The sequence below is a fragment of the Labeo rohita genome, chromosome 4 (genome assembly GCF_022985175.1).
Source record: "Labeo rohita strain BAU-BD-2019 chromosome 4, IGBB_LRoh.1.0, whole genome shotgun sequence".
Lineage (NCBI taxonomy): Eukaryota > Metazoa > Chordata > Actinopteri > Cypriniformes > Cyprinidae > Labeo > Labeo rohita.
Genome location: NC_066872.1, coordinates 39805871 through 39825320, shown reverse-complemented (window position 1 = coordinate 39825320; position 19450 = coordinate 39805871). Strand labels below are relative to the sequence as shown.

The following is a 19450-nucleotide window of genomic DNA, read 5'->3' as shown; positions in this document are numbered from 1 at the left end:
TTTTTTTTTTTTTTTTTTTTTTTAAATACTAATTTATATACTTTTTAACCACAAATGCTCATCTTGCACTAGCTCAACCTCACATAACATAATCGCATAATCACATTGGAAAGGTTATGGATTTACAAAGCGAACGTTCAAAGAAAGTCAAACACCCTTTACAAAAAATGTTAAAACAACAATGTCAGACGATTTTGAGGTTGATCTTCCAATGTGATTACGTAATGCATGATTCAAGCTAGTGCAAGATGAGCATTTGTGGTTAAAAATTTGTATAAATATTGTATATAAATTTGCATTTTTTCAGAAAATGGCCGATCGTTTTACTAGATAAGACCCATATTCCTCAGCTGGGATTGTTTAGAGCCCTTTAAAGCTGCATTGAAACCCAAAAGGTACTGTGTAACATGACTAACCCAAGAGAAGTTCAGCCACCTAAGTGGACATTTGAGTTGTTTTGATCTATCGTGTTAGTTCAAAATTGGCAAAGCTAGGACAGCAATTCCTGGCTGTATATTTCAGTCTGACCCAGCTCGGCCTTGACTGTCCATTATGACACACCCTGTGTTTTTTTGGCCTGCAGAGCAAAGAGATCATTTTCCAGCTGCAAGAAGACCTGATGAAGATTCTTAACGAACTCTACACGGTGAGCTTGTCTCATTCTCTCTCATCATCTGTTCAATCTCTTTCTGGATTACTTTTTCATTCCATCACTTTGCTGGTGCTTTTCTCTCTCTCGTTTTATCATTCCATCAATACGTAATTCGTCCCTCCATCACAGACACTCTCAGTCTCTCACTTTTCTTCTTGCAGAACTCAAATGTATAGGTTTCATCTATCTTTCATTGTCTAGTTCCAAAATTTCTGCTTTGCTTTTTGCATTGGGACAGCAGCTTTACTTTAGTATGCAACATTTGCAGCTGTTTATTTTACAAAGTTCTGTAGTTGCTGAAAAGACCAGCATGAATTTTTAGCATGAAATGAACTTTGAAATATTTTCACAATGCATACAGTCCCAAACTATAATTTCATGCAGCTTCAGAGTAAGCAGCCACATGACATTTACCTGTTTAGCTCAGCTGACTGGCTCAAAAAGTATGCAAAAAAGTAAAGAAATCACAATAAAATTTTGTGAAAAAAATTGCATGCATAGGCAAGTCTTTCACATTAAAATCAATAAAATGCATTTATGAAATGTGAATTGCTGACTTTAAGCTGAGTGGGAACTTTCTCTGTTGACAGAGATGTTATTCGTCTGTATTTTATGTGCAGTTGTGAATATCTGACCTGAATGTGAGCTTGTCTGACAAGACTGAAGTCTTAAAAGCTAGCAGCTCTTGCATAAATAACCTTGATAAAACAAAAACACGCAGTGCGCATTAAGTCTGTCAGTTGAGCTTACCTCTAACATGAGGAATGTGCGCTAAAAATGAGATGAATTCTCTGAAGCAAAGTACTCAAAGTTCAGGAAGTTTCCACCTCACTGCCGCCCTCATGTTAGCAGTTTTGTGTCCCTGTTGAGACGGATTTACATCAGAGTTATGAGAGCAGAGCAGGATGCATGTTGCATGATTTAGCTTGTAGCAAAGAGTGTTTTTTTTTTTTGACAGTCTTCAGAAATCACCTTTGACGCTAGCCTAACATGTTAAATAAATAGTCCACCTAAAAATAAAAAATATTTCTGAAAATGTACTCACCCTCAGGCCATCTAAGGTGTAGATGTGTTTGTTTCTTCATTGGAAAAGATTTGGAGAAACGTTGCATTGCATCACTTGCTCACCACTGGATCCTCTGCAGTGAATGGGTGCCGCCAGAATGAGAGTTCAAACAGCTGATAAAAACATTACAGTAATCCACACGACTCCAGTCCATCAACTAACATCTTGCGAAGTGAAAAGCAGCATATTTGCATAAACAAAACGAATCATTAAAGTGTTTAAACCTTTGCTTCTGGCCAAAAATATGCACCATAATTCATATTAACGCTTCCTCCAGTGAAGAAGTCCATCCCAAGTTGTCTTCTCACATCACAATCCACCTGCATTTTTTTATTATGAACTGTTTTAGAGTTTTAAACAGTTCTTGATTTGTGTGTATTTCCCTACTAATTCAGATGAGGCTACTTTTCATTGTACAAAGAAATATTGTGGACACATAATTTAGCAATGAAAGCAACACTTGGAACTTAAAAACGTTTGTATGAATTTGTTTATTACAGACATACAGCTTTTTGCAATATTGTCTTGTTTTTGTCAGCTTTTTGCATGCTCATTCTGATGGCACCCATTCACTACAGAGGATCCACTGGTGAGGGATATGTTGCTAAATTTTTTTCTTATGGCAATCGTTACACACACATCCGTGTGGACACAGATGCACAACACACATTTATGATCAGAACAGATTTGGAGAAATGTAGCATCACATAACTTGCTCACTATTGCATACTTTCCAGTGAATGGGTGCTGTTAGAATGAGAGTGCATACAGATGATAAAAACACCACAAGTAATGCACACGACTCCAGTCCATCGATTAACATATTGTGATATAAAAAGCTACGTTTGTATGGAAAAATCCATTACTAAATTGTTTAAACCTTTGCTTCTGTCTAAAAATACGGACCATAATCTATAATAATGCTTCCTCCAGTAAAAAAAAAAAGAAAAAGTCCATCTCAAGTTGTCTTTTCTCATCAAAATCCACCACATAAGAACTGTTTTGAACTTCATTTGCTTGTAAACAGTGCTTGATTTGTGCATATTTCTCTACTAATTTAGATTAGACTACTTTTCCACTGGACAAAGCAATATTATGGACACATAATTTAGCAAAGAAAGCAACATTTTGAACTTAAAACCATTTTTATGGATTCATTTATTACAAACACAGAGCTTTTTGGAATATTGTCTCATTTGTATCCGCTTTTTGAACTCTCGTTCTGACGGCACCCATTCACTGCAGTGGATCCATTCTAAAATTCTGAATTTCAAAATTTTTCATATGGCAATCATTACATGCAAATCCATGTGGACACAGATGCACAACACACAATTATGAGTTAGATTAGCTCAGTTGGATGCATTCTAGTGAAATTTTTTGGGCTTGGATGTGTTGGATTGTGGGTAATGTAGTTTTCCATCTGCTCTGCCCCCTGCAGGTGATGAAGACGTATCACATGTATCACTCCGAGACTCTAAGTGCAGAGAATAAGCTAAAGGAGGCAGAGAGACAGGGTGAACGACAAGGCCGGGGCGGAGAGGCCGTCTTCAGTCTGCGCACCGAAGATCGCCACCAACGGCGCAACGCTGCTCGCAAAATCCAGAAGATGAAAGAGAAGGTGAGTTCCACATCTTTTGCCTTTTTTCTTTTCTTTTTTTTTTTTTTTTGTTTTTCTGTTGTACTGTTGTTGTACTGTTGTGTTAAACCTGATTTGAGTGTGTTATCCACTATGCAAATTAGATTCTTTGAATTTTAATGCGCCAGATGTGTTTCCAGAAATAGTGCAAAGTTCATTTGTCTTGATGAAATACTGTGAACTGGAGTTACGGAGCAATTCGGTGGACATTATGAGGGAATAATTTTTGATTTATGCATAACCAAGCTGAAAATGAGCCTGTTTTGTTGGTCTTGGATGATTTGATGCTTCATTATAATGTTGGTTCTGAAGATTTACCGAGGACTTTTTTGAATGCTTTGTTGATTTAACAGCATATTAATGTTTTGGATCAAGCTGAAATGCATTATAACGTCAATGCTTTCCAAATGTACATTTGTAATTTTGAACTCATTCCATTAAATCCTAGTACAGCTACAGCATGTGCGATCACAGCATATTTATAGAAATGTTCACTACGCAGAGTCTAGGGAAAGAAGCAAAGAAGAGCAGCCATTTTGCAAACTGTTTTGTAACCAAAAACCATTGATAACCATGTTTTTTAGGGCACAGTATGGTCCCACACCAGTATAAACTGACCCGGGAGACTATAATGTCAGACAGTGTAAATAAAGCACTATAAATACAGTAGTTTGTCTTCAGAACATTAATTTTCAAGTACATACACCCCCATGACACACCGTGTGTTCACTACAGTTTGCCACTGCATTCATTTCTCTCTTTCAGAAGGGGGAGGAGAGGTTAAAATGAGCAATTGTTACAGTATTTGACAGAATAGGCAGACAGGATATCCCGATGGACAGAGTCAACAGTGCGTTTTTCCGTTTAAAGCATAGCAGGAGCATAAACCAGTTTGCAGTTTATAGCAAGGATGCATTAAATTGCTCACAAAATACAAATATAAAAATTAATAAACTGTGACTCTATTGACACTATAGCACTGTCCCATTGATAAAGGGATGAATGTTAAGGATGCTTGCTTGATTTAATGATAATGTTCCTTTAAAAGCAGTTGAGGAACTTTAATTAAACAAGCAATTACAATCACAGACGCAGACGTATAAACCAAGCTTTACTGTGCTAACACACTGCCATCAGAAACAAGTTAGTCGATAGCCCGTCAATAAAAACATTTTATCTCCGTTCCTTGATGGAGATATAGCACTTACCCAACACTTTGCCCTCCTTTCTCTCTTTTAACCTCCTGTCTTTTTTTTTTCTCCCCAGCGCCAAGCTAAGTATTCAGAGAACAAACTGAAGGTTATGAAAGCTCGGAATGAGTATCTGTTGACACTGGAGGCCACGAACGCTTCTCTGTTTAAATATTACATCCAGGACCTGTCGCATTTGATTGACGTGAGTATCTGATTAGGGCTGCGCACTGTAATGCGCAGATTGTGAGTCGACGGCAGGAAATTGCCACTGCATGAAGGGCATGGTGTTATGGTTGCGTTTATTTGCTTTTTCACCAAGCACAGTAATGAATTATAGTCCTGATTAATAATCACTAATTAAGGCAGCCTCCACTGCCTTTAATTAGAGACAAACGCACCCTGTAACAGGCAGGACGGGATGGAGATTAAGCCTTTAATTACAAGCACTTATTAGCACATTCTGAAACAGGCCATGTTTAGAATGCAATACTGTCATGCTTGTTACTGCCTACTGGACACTATACACTGTCCTGAAACTCTGATCTACTTGTCTATCCATCTATCGTTCTGCTTATCATTCTATTGTTCATTCTATCATTTTATCATATGTTCTATCATTCTTTCGTTCTATCTATTTATATATATCTGTCTGTCTGTATCTGTCTGTCGTTCTATTGCTCTATTGTTCTGTCATTCTTTCTATTGTTCTGTCTGTTGTTCTAATGTTGTCTATCATTCTATCTATCATGCTATTGTTCGTTCTATTATTCTATTGTTTGTTTTATCATTCTGTTGTTCATTCTATCGTTGTATCATTTGTTCTATCATTTGTTCATTCTTTCTGTATCTATCTATCGTTCTTTCTATTGTTGTATCGTTTGTTCTATTTATATCAGTCTTTATCCATCTTTCCATCTATCATTCTATCATTCCATCGTTCTCATGCATTCTGTCATTCGTTCTATCATTCGTTTGTTCTATCATTTGTTAATTCTATTGTTCATTCTATCCTTCATTTTGTCGTTCTCTCTCATTCTATTGTTCTGCATGATTCTGTCTATCATTCTAGCATTCATTTTATCATTGGTATTGTTTGTTCTATCATTCGTTCATTCTATCTATCTATCTATATATCTATATATATCTATATCGTCTATATCTATCCATCTATCATTCTGTCTTTCTATCTATCTATTGTCCTATCATGTGTTCTATCTTTCATTCTATCAGTCTGTTGTTTGTTCTATTGTTGTATTGTTTGTTCTATCATTCGTTAATTCTATTTCTGTCTATCATTCTGTATAGTGTTCTGTCTATCTATATTGTTCTATCGTTCTGTCTATCTATCATTCTATTTATTGTTCTATCTACTTATCGTTCTATTTGTCATTCTATCATTCTATCTATCTGTCATTCTATCTGTTGTTCTATCATTCTATCATTTTATCTATCATTCTGTGTATTATTCTATTGTTCATTCTATCATTGTATCATTTGTTCTTTCATTCGTTCGTTCTGTCTGTCCATATATCGGGTGTATATCTATCTGTCTATCTATCTATCTATCTATCTATCTATCTATCTATCTATCTATCTATCTATCGGTCTTTCATTCTATCTATTGTCCTATTTCTGTCTATCATTCTATTGCTCTTCTGTCTGTCTGTATATCATTCTATCATCCTGCCTGTCATTGTTTCTTTCTATCATCTATCTATCATTCTGTCTATCGTTCTGCCTATCATCAGTTTGTCTGTCTGTCATCACAGTGAAAATGCAAGGTGAAGTTGCATTGTGGGGTTGAATGTCCCATGTAGTGTACTTTGGTTCCATACTGATCATTTCGCAGCTGTAGTAATTCATCAGTAAATACTGTGCACAGAAGACATACTGCATACTACCTACTTTCCACATGCAAATTCATGTATGATCCTATTAAATTTTCTGCACACTTAATCTAGTTTCCAGTGAGGCCAGGAGATTCTTCACAATGGTAAAGAGAGAAGCCATTTCTCAGATGGGCCGCCCTTCTCCTGGGTTTGCTGTGTCTGTTATTTTGCTCATTAGAGTTTGCAGCAGGCTGATGGTGGTCAGCAGTATCTGGCCGATCGGAGCGCTGCGTCTCTTTGACCTTGACAGAGGTCAAACCTGCTCACACCGAGATAAAGACAGCAGGCGAATTTGTGTACGTGGGTGGGTAAAAGAGGGAGAGAACGATGGTGTGGGGGCGGGAAGTGAGATACAGTAAAAGCCTGGATGAAAAACCCTTCAAATTAACCCTGCCAACACAAGCCCTAGAGGATCATTTCTAGATAAATGCTTTAAAGTAACGGTTCATCCTTCATAATCGGTTTTGACTGACAGCTCTACACAAATCCACACTATTCATGTTCTCTTCTCCATTTAAAGCAAGTGTTTGTGTTTTAACAGTGTTGTGACCTCGGCTACCATGCGGGCCTGAGTCGGGCGTTGCGGACCTACTTGTCAGCAGAATACAGCCTGGAAACCTCTCGGCATGAGGGCCTGGATATTTTGGAGGGGGCCGTGGAGGGGCTGGACCCCAGTAATGACAGGCAGCGCTTTATGGAGACTCACCCCACAGCGTTCACTCCTCCAGCGCGCTTCACCTTTCAGCCACACATGGGAGACCAGGTCACATGCCACCTAGTGTCCAAACTACATATATTCATATCATTTACAGCATTAATGAATTTGTGCAATTGCAGTGACTTTTTACTGTCATATCTTCATTATTTTGGCTGGACAGCAAAAATGTAGATCAATGATTTGATCTAAAAACATAATTATTCATTCAAATTAATTTTTTTAAGGGAAAGTATGAAATGGTCCTATACTTGACTTGATTGTGAACTTATCTAAATGAGGTCAAAAATAGCATAATATTTTAAACAGTATAATATTTTGTAACCACTAAACTAAACTAATTTGGAAAATTAAAATGTACAAAAAATTGTTCAGTTTTAAACTTTAAAAAACCATTTCTAATTGGGAATTATGACCTTAAAAGTAGAAATTATGACACTTAAGTTCGGAAGATGGAGAGTTCATACTTTAATGAACCTCTTACTATTAATGAAACTTACAATATTAATGTGGAATTACTTTCATGTTTTTTTATTTATAGTTAAATAGCATTTAAAATTTGTAGTAATTTTTAATTCCACAACAAAATGATTTTTTATTAATTTAATTACACTACCAGTCAAAAGTTTTTGAAGTAAGAGGCCAAGAAGATTTTTAATTATTTAAATTCTGCTCATCAAGCCTGCATTTATTTGATCCAAAATACAGCAAAAGCAGTAATATTGTGAAATATTTGTACCATTTAAAATAATGTTTTTTAATTAAATGTATTTAAAAATGCAATTTATTCTTTAATTATAAAAAATTAATACATTTATTTAAAAAGGATGTTTTCAACTGATCAAAAGTGATGATAAGGACATTTATAATGTTACAAAAGAGTTTAATTTCAGATAAATGCTGTTCTTCTAAACTTTCTATTCATCAAAGAAACCGGAAAAAATTATACTCTGCTGTTTTCAACATAATAATAATAATAATAATAATAATAAAAACATGTTTTTTAAGCAGCAAATCAGAATATTAGAATGATTTCTGAAGGATCATGTGGCACTGAAGACTGGAGTAATGATGCTATAAAATCAGATTTGAAATCATAGGAATAAATTACATTTTAAAATATGTTCAAATAGGAATTATTTTAATTTATTTTAAGTAGTAAAAATATTTTAGAATTTTACTGTTTTTGCTGTATTTTGGATCAAATAAATGCAGGCTTGGTGAGCAGAAGAGATTTCTTTAAAAAACATTGAAAGTCTTACTTTCAAAAACTTTTGACTGGTAGTGTATCTATATTGACTGGAGAAAAGTTAACAGTATTATTAAGCATAAATGAGCTAAAACTTTGATTATTTGTGTAAATGAAGCATATAGGAGTCTAAATGTCTCCCTAAAACTATCTAAAATAGCTTTTTCCTATTGTATTATAATAACTGTACATGAAGTTAAATGATCTCATAATAATTATGGCCTCATGGATTATTTGTAAACCTCAAAAAAATCATTTGGCCTTTTAATTTGATCATTTAAAATAAATTAAGACAAAAAGGCGATTTAAAAGTGGTGACCACTTACTTACAGCATCTAAAAACCTACACAAATTTTTATGCAAATACAGTTAAACATTTTTGTATGTCAGATTTAGATATGCTGAGTCTTGGTGCTCAAATGGGCATTGCAAATTCAAGTCTGGCTCGCAACATTTTCATTTCATCATTTTCTATCCTTTTTTTTTTTTTTTTACATTCTGTGTCCTTGAATATAGCAAAAAGGCCACTAGAACTGATAAATACGATCAAATGATTTGTTTGCTCTGCTGAGCGGTTTCAGTGATGTGTGTATTTATGCATGTTGATATTTCAGGTGAGTCAAATCACAGCACTGCCGCAGGTGCAAGCGGAGCTCCTCCTCCGATTCCAGCAGCTGCAGTCGCGCCTCTCCACACTGAAGATCGAAAATGAAGAGGTGAGACACACACACACGTACACACACACAATTCCTTCCCCTCGAATGAGCACCTCGGCAGCTGCGGTTCCCCCACTGAGGATAAAGAATGAGATGACAGGCGTACACACCTTCTCCATTTCTCCTTTCCCCTCTCTCGTTCCTTCTCTCTTTGTCGTCAGGTACTATATATGCACACCGGCGCGCTCCTTCACAGCTACAGACGCATTCATACATATTGTTTCCATCTTCTCAGTCTCTGCTGGAGTGTGTGGTTGTTTATCGCTGGTTGTTGGCAGGCCAGCTGTTTCCTGCAGCTCTCAGCATGTGAAGGACAGAGCAGAACTGCTGATGAACGCTGTATTACTGCAGTGGGTTTAGACTGTAGAGACCGAGGGGTGTACGGATGTGAATGCGGGATATTCCTCTATCCTCGCTTCTCTAGGCTACGGACCAATTCCTGAGTACAGTGTGTGATTGGCACAAAACAAATGTGCAACAAACTATTGTACTATTAGCTTGGTTGTACATAATAAAAAGAGTTTCAATTTTACTTTCAATTACTGTTTTCATATAAAGTCCCCATGAAATCAGAATTTGTAGGCTTTTAGTATGAATATGTTAGCCTAAAAGCTAGTGTCGTTCAAAACAATGACAAAATTCGCAAGATATACGCATTCAAAACTTACAGTCTCTAGCTTCCGCCAGTATGGATGAATGATTTAGATGACATCACCCTGCATTTCAGCTTTTCGTCAAACTTTGTCCAATCAAATACTCCCTAGAATGTGATGCGTCCCGCCCCCTACACTATAAATAGACGCTGAAGCTGGAATCGGTCACTTGTTTACAGAATTAGTATTTTCTGTACAGTGAATGGCACAGAGTGGACCATATGCGCGAGACGTATCGAACCCATTTGAATACTACACAGAATGGTATGTTTTAAAGCGATATGGATGAGATTGTGGCTGTCATACGCTGTCAAATTTGGATTTACTGAAATCAACGGCTCTGGCCCAAGCTGTGATATAAACAAAATGCTATTGGCTATTTAAAAAACTGGGCTGGGCTACTTGATATGTCCCGCCCTGTCTTCGTGTTTTAGTTTAAATTACGTCAACACAATGCTTAAGAGACATTTCTTATCAATGCTGAAAACAGGTGTGCTGCTGATAAGAGTTTTGCTGCTTAATGATTTTGTCCAAACCGTGAGGCTTTTTTTCAGGATTTTTTGGTGAATAAAATAACACTGCATTTATCTGAAACATAAATCTTTTGTAACATTGTCTTTACTCTCACTTTTGATCATTTTACCGTGTCCATGCTGCATTAAAAGTATTAATTTCTTTCAAAAAGGCGAAGAAAATAGCATTCCATTGTGTGAACAATGGACAATGGACAAATTGTTGCTTCCAAATATATTTTCCAATTTTTTATTTCACTGCAAAATTGTATTTATTTATATATGTTGACTGGAGAAAAGTTAACTAATGTTTTTTTAAATTCAAGTTAAGTGCATGTTGTAAATTATGGTAGCTCGTTTCTGCCACAGAATAAAAAAGGTAATTACATATTTTTATCACAGAACTCTGACTTTACTGACTGTATATATTTAATTCTGACATTCTGCCTGACTTTTCTCAAAATTGCGTGATATAAACTTATAATTCAGATTTTTTTTCCTCAGAATTGCATGATATAAACTTGCAATTCTTATTTTGTTTCTTAGAGTTGCATGATATAAAATTGAAATTGTAAGTTACAAAGTCAGTATTGCAAGATATAGTGACAAGCTTGTGAGATATAAACTCGCAATTCTGATTTTTTTTCTCATAATTGCATAATATAAACTTGGAATGGGAAGTTATAAATTAAAAAATTGCCAGATATAGTCAAAATTATGTGATATGAACTGGTAATTCAGATTTGTTTTCTTTTAGAATTGCATGATATAAACTTGCAGTTGCAAGTTATAAAGTCCGAATTGCAAGATATAAACTCAGAATTGTGTGATATAAACTCGCAATTCTGATTTTTTTTTTTTTTTTTTTTTTTTTTTCTCATAATTGCATGACATAAACTTGGAATTGTAAGTTACAGTGTCAGAATTGCAAGATATAAAGTCAGAATTGTGTAATATAAACTCACAATTCTGACTTTTTTATCAAAATTGTGAGATATAAACTTGGCATTACCTTTTTTAATTTTTTATTCGTTGTTCCATAGTAAATACATTAGCTTACATTAATAAAATATTTTATGGATCTAGTTCACCCTAAAATTCCCTCAAGTTGTCCCAAACCTGTATGAGTTTCCTTCTTCTGTTGAACACAAAAGAAGATATTTTGAAGAATGTTAGTAACCAAGTAGTTGCTGGTAGCTATTGACTTGCATTGCATTTTTTCCATACTATGGAAGTCAGTGGCTACCAGCAACTGGTTTGGTTATATATATATACTGTATATCTTTATTTGTGTTCAACAGAAGAAAGAAACTCATACAGGTTTGGGTGTTGAGGGTGAGTAACTAATGACAGAATTAAAATTTTTGAGTGAACTGTCCCTTTAAGAGTTCAATCAGGCAGAAAATGTCACTTATTAGTTTATGATGAATGTTTTGGACATTTAGAAGTAAAGAAATACAAGTGAAAATCAGCCTTGGATTAAAATGACCATGAGCTAATCATTCAGTACAATGGTGTGTATCAATGCACAGCGGCGCCAGCACTTCTATAACTGTCTGTGTTCCCTCTGAAGGTGAAAAAGACGTCGGAGGCCACGCTCAGCACTATCCAGGACATGGTGAACATGGAAGACTACGACGTGTCCGAGAGCTTCCAGCACAGTCGCTCCACTGAGTCAGTCAAATCCAGCGTATCAGACACTTACCTCAGCAAACCCAGCCTGGCCAAGAGACGTGCCAACCAGCAGGAAACAGAGCTCTTCTATTTCACAGTAAATGTTGGCCCACACACACTCGCTCAGACAGAGCCTGTTTTGGAAATATGGCATTTAATAAGACATTTACTTCCATCAGATACAGAAAAGAGCACAAACACCATATTTATCCTCCTTACGTCACACTTTACAGCCAATGATCTGTTGACGCTGTAGTTTTGTAGCGTTGTGACCTCCGGATCAATGGTCTTGTTTTAGCCTAAAGCAACGTCAGTATCTTTAAACTTAGTTTATGGCTACTGAAGGATGACTGGGACTAATTAGATCATTAATTTCCAGTGTAATTGGATTATTATTGACTGTATTGTGTGTATTTGTGTGGCTGCAGAAACTGAAGGAGTATCTGGAAGGCAGTAATCTCATCGCTAAACTACAAGCCAAACATGACATGCTGAAAAGGAGCATGGCTGAAGGTGATGTTGCACTACTTTTTTCTAAATGTATAATCATTATGATTATATTTATTATTTATTATTGTATACTACTTCTATTGCTGCTACTAATAATTAGAAAATAAGAAAGGTTTAAAAAAATAATAGTTGTTGTCAATAAAAGCTTTTATTTTTTTAGTTGTAAATCTGTCATTTTTAAAATTGTATTTATTAAATTTAATTTTAGTATTAATACTGCTGCTACTGATACTAGTACTACTACTACTGCTACTACTAATAAATAATAAAATATCATATAAAATATAGATTATAAATAAATAATAAATATTAAAATAAATAATATATCAATTCATACTCACTACTAATACTAATAATAATTTAATAATAAATAATAAAATATAATATATAATGTAATTGTTGTCATTATAAGCTTTTATTTTTTTCAGTTGTAAATCTGTAATTATAATACTACTACTAATAATAATAATAATAATTAATAATAAATAATAGAATATCATATGAAATATAAATTATAAATAAATTATAAATATTAAAATAAATATTAAGATGTTAATTCATACTACTACTACTACTACTAATAATAATCATTTTATAATAAATAATAACATAAAATGTAATAGTTATTGTCATTATTATAAGCTTTTAAGTTGTAATGTTTTTATTAATACTGATGCTACTGCTACTAGTCATGTTATTACTACTACTATTAATAATAATAATATTAATAATAATTTAATAATAAATAATAAAATATAAAAAAGAATAAATGATAAATAAATAAATATTAAAATAAATATTAAAATGTTAATTCATACTCCCTACTACTACTAATAATAATGTAATAAATAAAATATAATATAAATAATAAATAATAATGAGAAATAAATGAGAAATATTAAAATAAATATTAAAAATTCATACCCATTTAAATATTTTTTTATTGAAGTATAAATGAAAATATTATTTAATGAATTTATGAATTTTATGTAAATATATTCAAAATTATATGCATTTTTACATGTCCAACTAGCAAGACATAGTAATTTATAATTGCAAAAATCTGCATTGACACTTGTATTTTCTTTGTCATAAAATGTGCATTGTTTTATCATTCACGTGAGATCAGTTCGATTTTTATAAAAGGATCCATATGAATAAAACCAAGATAAATTGTCTGCCATGTTATATAATGAAGAGGAAGTAATATCACTTGATCTTTCAGATTAGTTTAGTTTATGACTGAAATCTAATATAATCTCTATATCCACAGGATACCGAGCAGACATCATGACAACCAGGTATATCCCATCATCTGTGTCTGACCTTCTTTTAATGCCCTTTTTACATATACTGCTCTGCATCACAAGGTCCTTTTGATATTTGTAAAGGTTCTCATGACCTTTTTGAATGCTAAATCTCTTGTTTCAGTTGTATTCCTCTCTCTTTTTTTCCACTTAGCCGTCGAAGAAACTCCCACAGCAGGCACCAGGTAACAGCTGGTTGTGTTTCCACCTGTAAACCAGCACACACATTTCACCTTTTGTACAACTTTCATATGCTGCTGTATGACTGTTGGGATATTTTATCTGCACGCAGGATACTGGGAAGGCCATCCCTCTGATCGTAGAAAGCTGCATTCGCTTTATTAATCTATATGGTGAGAAACGTATGAAATCTGATGAATACAAATATTGAATCCATCAAACAAAAGATGGTATGTGATGTATTTAATTTTTTAAATTCTCCTAGGTCTACAACACCAGGGTATTTTCCGGGTTTCAGGGTCACAGGTGGAAGTCAATGACATCAAGAACTCTTTCGAACGAGGTTTGTGAACGTTCATCATATCATATTATATAATACTTTTGAACACGGTCACTGAACATCAGAAACGGTGATAAAAATGTGTGCAGTGGAAAGTGTCTATATGTTTTTTTTTTTTTTTTTAATCTGGAAGGAAACAAGTTTTAAATAATTTTAAAATATAACAAATATAAGTTGTGTTGTAATACAATCAAGAGTTATTATGCACTTTACACTAAGTAAAAAAGATACTTTGAAAATTGTAAAATTTAATTTTTTATCTATGGTGACTAATTTCCACTTAACATAAGAAGTCACATTTTATTTATTTAATTTTATTTAATTTTATTCAATTTTATTTTAAAATTAGTGAAGTAAGCATGTTGTAAGATTTTGAATAATTTAAAACAATTTAACAATTAAAGTTACAGATAGGTTTTTATGGTGTAATATTAAGAAGAAATATTCTTCACTATTTCTGTCACCAATTAAAAAAAAAAAAATTTAGAAGTGGTGACAAATTTCCACCTCCTCTACACATCGTAAAATGTCACATTTTTTTTAAATTTAATTTAATTTTTTTAATTTAATTTAATTTAGCATTTTTTAGTGACAAATTTCCATTTATTGTTACTTGCACAAAACCATAATACATTATTATGGTACCTCCTCTACACATTGTAAAAATGTCACTTTAATTTAATTTAATTTAATTTAATTTAATTTAATTTAATTTAATTTAATTTAATTTAATTTTAATTTTAATTTAATTTAGAAGTGGTGACAAATTTCCATTTAATGTTATTTACACAAAACCATAATAAATTATTATGGTACCTCCTCTACACATTGTAAAAAATGTCACTATTATATTATATTTATTTTATTAAATTATCTGTAAGATTTTGAATCATTTAAAACAAAGATAAGTTATGGTGTAATATGAAGAAGAAATATTCTGTGCTATTTCTGTGTCACCAATTAAATAAATAAATTGATGAAATTGACCTTGTTATTTGTAATGATTTAAAAAGAAATGCAAAATTTAAAAAAAAGAAAGTATAAACTATTAGCCTTGACTTAACACAGATTAACACTCTCCCTTAAATTAAAATGAGTTAAAATTGTGATCATTTAATATTAAACACCAGTGTCTTTTTAAAGCTCAGTGCTGTATTTCAATGTGAGAATCATTGATTTTAATGTAAAAAGATCTATCACCATGGATACACTCTCATCTCAGTGATTGTTTCCCAGGCAACGACCCCTTGACTGACGAGGAGAATAACCATGACATTAACTCAGTAGCAGGCGTGCTGAAAATGTACTTCCGCAACCTGGACAACCCGCTTTTCCCCAAGGAGAAGTTCAACGATCTCATCGCCTGCGTCCGTGAGTGCACGTTTTCATACGGTATATGTGCATGTATGTGTATGAGGCAGGATGGATGGAGGAAGGAAAGGAAAGCAAAGGTGTGTGTGAGAAATGGTGGCACAAGTGTTCGGGAAATGACAGGGTGCTAAGTACTCGGGTTTCCTGGGGAGTTTGGACAGCTGCTGTCTTTTCATGTGAATATAAAAGAGTCCCTGCCTGTTTGAGCACACGGGACAGCTGATTTTCCTTGTTTATGAACTTGCGTGTTCATCTGTGTTCAACAGGAACTGAGAGTTTGTATGAACGTGCCCTCTCCATCCGCAAGATCCTAACCACAACACCACGACCAACACTTGTGGTCATGAGATACCTGTTTGCGTTCCTCAACCAGTGAGTATTTACACACATTTATACAGCTGTCAAAATATAATTTTATATATAATAATTATATTAAATACAGACCCTAAAAGAAAACAACCAACAATTTCTATTTTTTTTTTTTTTTTTTTTTTGCGAAAATTAGAAATGATGCCTTTTTTTTTTTTTTTGGTTAAATTATTTCAGTTAACATTTATTTTATTTAAAAAAAAATTGATATGTTGCCTTTTTATATTTTATTGTATTTTATTTTATTTCAGTTGATGTTTATTTTATTTTAATAATGAAAATGTTTTTGTATTGTTTTGCATATGTTTTAGTTAATAATTATCGTGGTATAAATATTTGCTTACTTTATATATAATAACTAATAAATGTTTATATAATTACAGTTTATAGTATTCATTTTTACTTCATTTAGTTATTTTAATACTTCAACTTAATATATATATATATATATATATATATATATATATTATTTTATTTTAATTAACAATAGTAACCCTGGTATATTATTATTTATTGTTACTTAGTTATTATATTGTTTATATGTATAATAGTTAATACAGAACCTACAAGAAAACAATCAACTTTTTTTCTTTTTTTTTTTTTTCCAAAAAACAGAAATGTTGGCCTCTTTTATATTCTATTTAATTCCAGTTAATGTTTTTTTTTTAATAATGAAAAATGTTTAAATATTATTACTTATTTTCAATATAATATATATAAAATATGTTTCATTTTTTTTATATTTTATTTCAGTTAATATTTATCCTGGTATAAATATTATTATTTATAATTACTTATATATATAATAAATAACCTACAAGCAAACAATTAACTTTTATATTTTTTGAAAAAAATGGTGTTTTTATGTTCTATTTTGTTCTATTTAATTTCAGTTAATGTTTATATTATTGTAAAAAATTGAAAATATAATATAATATAAATATAGTACGTTTAAATAGAATTATTTTATGCAGACTCTAAAAGTAAACAGGAAACAAAGAATAAATGTTTTACTTTTTTAATGAAAATTAGAAATGCTTTTTATATATATATATATTTTTCATTTCAGTTAATATTTATCCTGGTATAAATATTATTATTTATTATTAATTTTATTTATTTATATATATATATATATATATATATATATATATATATATAAAATATAATTAATACATTAATTATAAGAATTAATTAAAAGAAAACAATCAACAAATTTAATATATAAAATTTGTATACATAATTTGACAAATTTCTATCTATATATATATATATATATATATATATATATATATATATAAATACTTTTATAAAAATAAATATTTTAAGGAGGTCAGATGTTATAACCTATTATTAAATTATTATAAATTATTACACAAATGTCTCTTTATAACAAGTAATAACCTTATGAAATGTCTGATTTTATATACTGAAATTCTATCATAAAACCAAGAATTACATAAGACATTTACAGTATATTTATAGGCATGTACAGTTATATCTCAAAATTATATTTTAGGAAGTTTCCAGATGTCCTCAAAGGAATGTTTTGCCATATTTACCTGATTTATGTTGACAGTTTTGTCTCTGAAGTGTGGCAAAGTAAACCTACATACACACTTTTCTTTTTTTTTTGAACTATTCATCAATATTTGTACTTCCAAACGAACACAACTCACTCAGCTGCAAAGCTCAGGCATCTCATTGAATAGGAGAAAAGCAGCTAAACTAAGCATCCGTTTTCACACCGGAAATTAAATCCTCTCCCACCTCTGTGCCGTGAGAGAGAGATGGTGAAAGACAGAGGGAGGCTGGGAGCGAGAGTGTTGGGTAAAGGTGCAAAAAGAAAAGGTGCGATATGGAATTTATGACTCACGACTGATGCTCTGATTGAGAATACATAATTATAGACATGTACTCAGGAGACAACATAATGCATCATGGGTTTGTTTTCCATCGCAGCTTGTCCCAGTACAGCGACGAGAACATGATGGACCCTGGAAACCTGGCTATATGCTTCGGCCCGACTTTAATGCCCACTCCGGACCTCTTAGACCAGGTCTCATGTCAGGCTCACGTCAACGAGATCATCAAAACCATCATCATCCACCATGAAACCATCTTCCCTGACACCAAAGAGCTGGAGGGACCCGTTTATGAGAAATGCATGAGCAATACTGAGTACTGGTGAGTTTATGTGCGTAACCGATTACATATTCCCATTTAAAGTGTATTGCAGTGTGTTGATAATCTCTCGTGTCCTTTAAGTGAAAGTCCGTACAGTGAACCGGGAGCGTTTGAGGAAGGGGAGCAGGATGGAGGGACGGAAACACAGACGAGTGAGGAGGGTAAATAAAAATATGCTTTATTTTAATTAGGCACAAAATACAGAATGCTGAATTTGCTGAATGCTGTCTTTCAGAGGGTGAGCCTGTGGAGGCCATAGCCAAGTTCGACTACGTGGGACGGTCTGGACGGGAACTGACCTTTAAAAAAGGCGCCACTCTGCTGCTGTTCCAGAGAGCGTCTGAAGACTGGTGGGAGGGACGGCACAACGGCATTGATGGACTCATACCACACCAATACGTCACACTGCAGGAGTGAGTTCATACGCTTCATACGCTGTTGTTCATACGCTTCATCTACACATTCAAGGCATTGAGATTAAAAAAATACCATAGCAAACATTTTCCACACGGTTTGAGAGGTATTTATTTAATTTTAATTTAATTTAATGTAATTTGTTATTTTATGTTATTTTATTTTATTTCAGTGGTGATTTAAATCCCAATTAATGTCGCTGATGTAATCCCATAATAAACCAATTTTAGTATCTTCTCTAAAAATATTTCTATTTTATTTTATTTTATTTGTGATTAAATCCCACATAATGGTGCTAATGCAAAACCATTATGTAAGAAATTATTTTATTTTTTTAATTTATTTTACTATGTAAGATTTTATTTTATTTTATTTTATTTGTGATTAAATCCCAAATAATGTTGCTGATGTAAACCCATTATAAATCAATTTTAGTATCATCTCTAAAAAAATATTTTTTTTTTAATTTAATTTTAATTAAAATTAATTTAATTTAATTTAATTTATTTTATGTTATTTTATTTTATTTCAGTGGTGATTTAAATCCCAATTAATGTCACTGATATAAACCCATAATAAATCAATTTTAGTATCTTCTCTAAATATATTTCTATTTTATTTTATTTTATTTGTCATTAAATCCCACATAATGGTGCTAATGCAAACCCATTATGTAAGAAATTATTTTATTTTTATATATTTTTATTTTTATTTTAATAAGTTTATTTTACTGTGTAAGATTTTATTTTATTTCAGTGGTGATTAAATCCTCCTTAATGTTGCTGATGTAAACCCATAATAAATCAATTTTAGT

General features: G+C 32.5%; 1 protein-coding gene across 3 annotated transcripts in view; it reads left to right on the top strand.

Moving 5' to 3' along the window:
- The window catches only part of srgap1b (SLIT-ROBO Rho GTPase activating protein 1b), a 42445-nt gene that overhangs the window by 18998 nt on the left and 3997 nt on the right, over positions 1 to 19450 (top strand). For 2 of the 3 annotated variants that reach the window (XM_051108139.1, XM_051108141.1), the window contains exons 4-19: positions 584 to 646; positions 3160 to 3339; positions 4624 to 4752; positions 6981 to 7202; positions 9018 to 9119; positions 11858 to 12055; positions 12387 to 12471; positions 13742 to 13769; positions 13930 to 13960; positions 14068 to 14128; positions 14221 to 14298; positions 15532 to 15666; positions 15933 to 16038; positions 17998 to 18222; positions 18304 to 18383; positions 18458 to 18635. In XM_051108139.1, coding sequence (XP_050964096.1) covers positions 584 to 646; positions 3160 to 3339; positions 4624 to 4752; positions 6981 to 7202; positions 9018 to 9119; positions 11858 to 12055; positions 12387 to 12471; positions 13742 to 13769; positions 13930 to 13960; positions 14068 to 14128; positions 14221 to 14298; positions 15532 to 15666; positions 15933 to 16038; positions 17998 to 18222; positions 18304 to 18383; positions 18458 to 18635 — 1901 coding nt within the window. The remainder of the gene's footprint in view (positions 1 to 583; positions 647 to 3159; positions 3340 to 4623; positions 4753 to 6980; positions 7203 to 9017; positions 9120 to 11857; positions 12056 to 12386; positions 12472 to 13741; positions 13770 to 13929; positions 13961 to 14067; positions 14129 to 14220; positions 14299 to 15531; positions 15667 to 15932; positions 16039 to 17997; positions 18223 to 18303; positions 18384 to 18457; positions 18636 to 19450) is intronic. The other variant, XM_051108140.1, reaches the window with a different exon arrangement.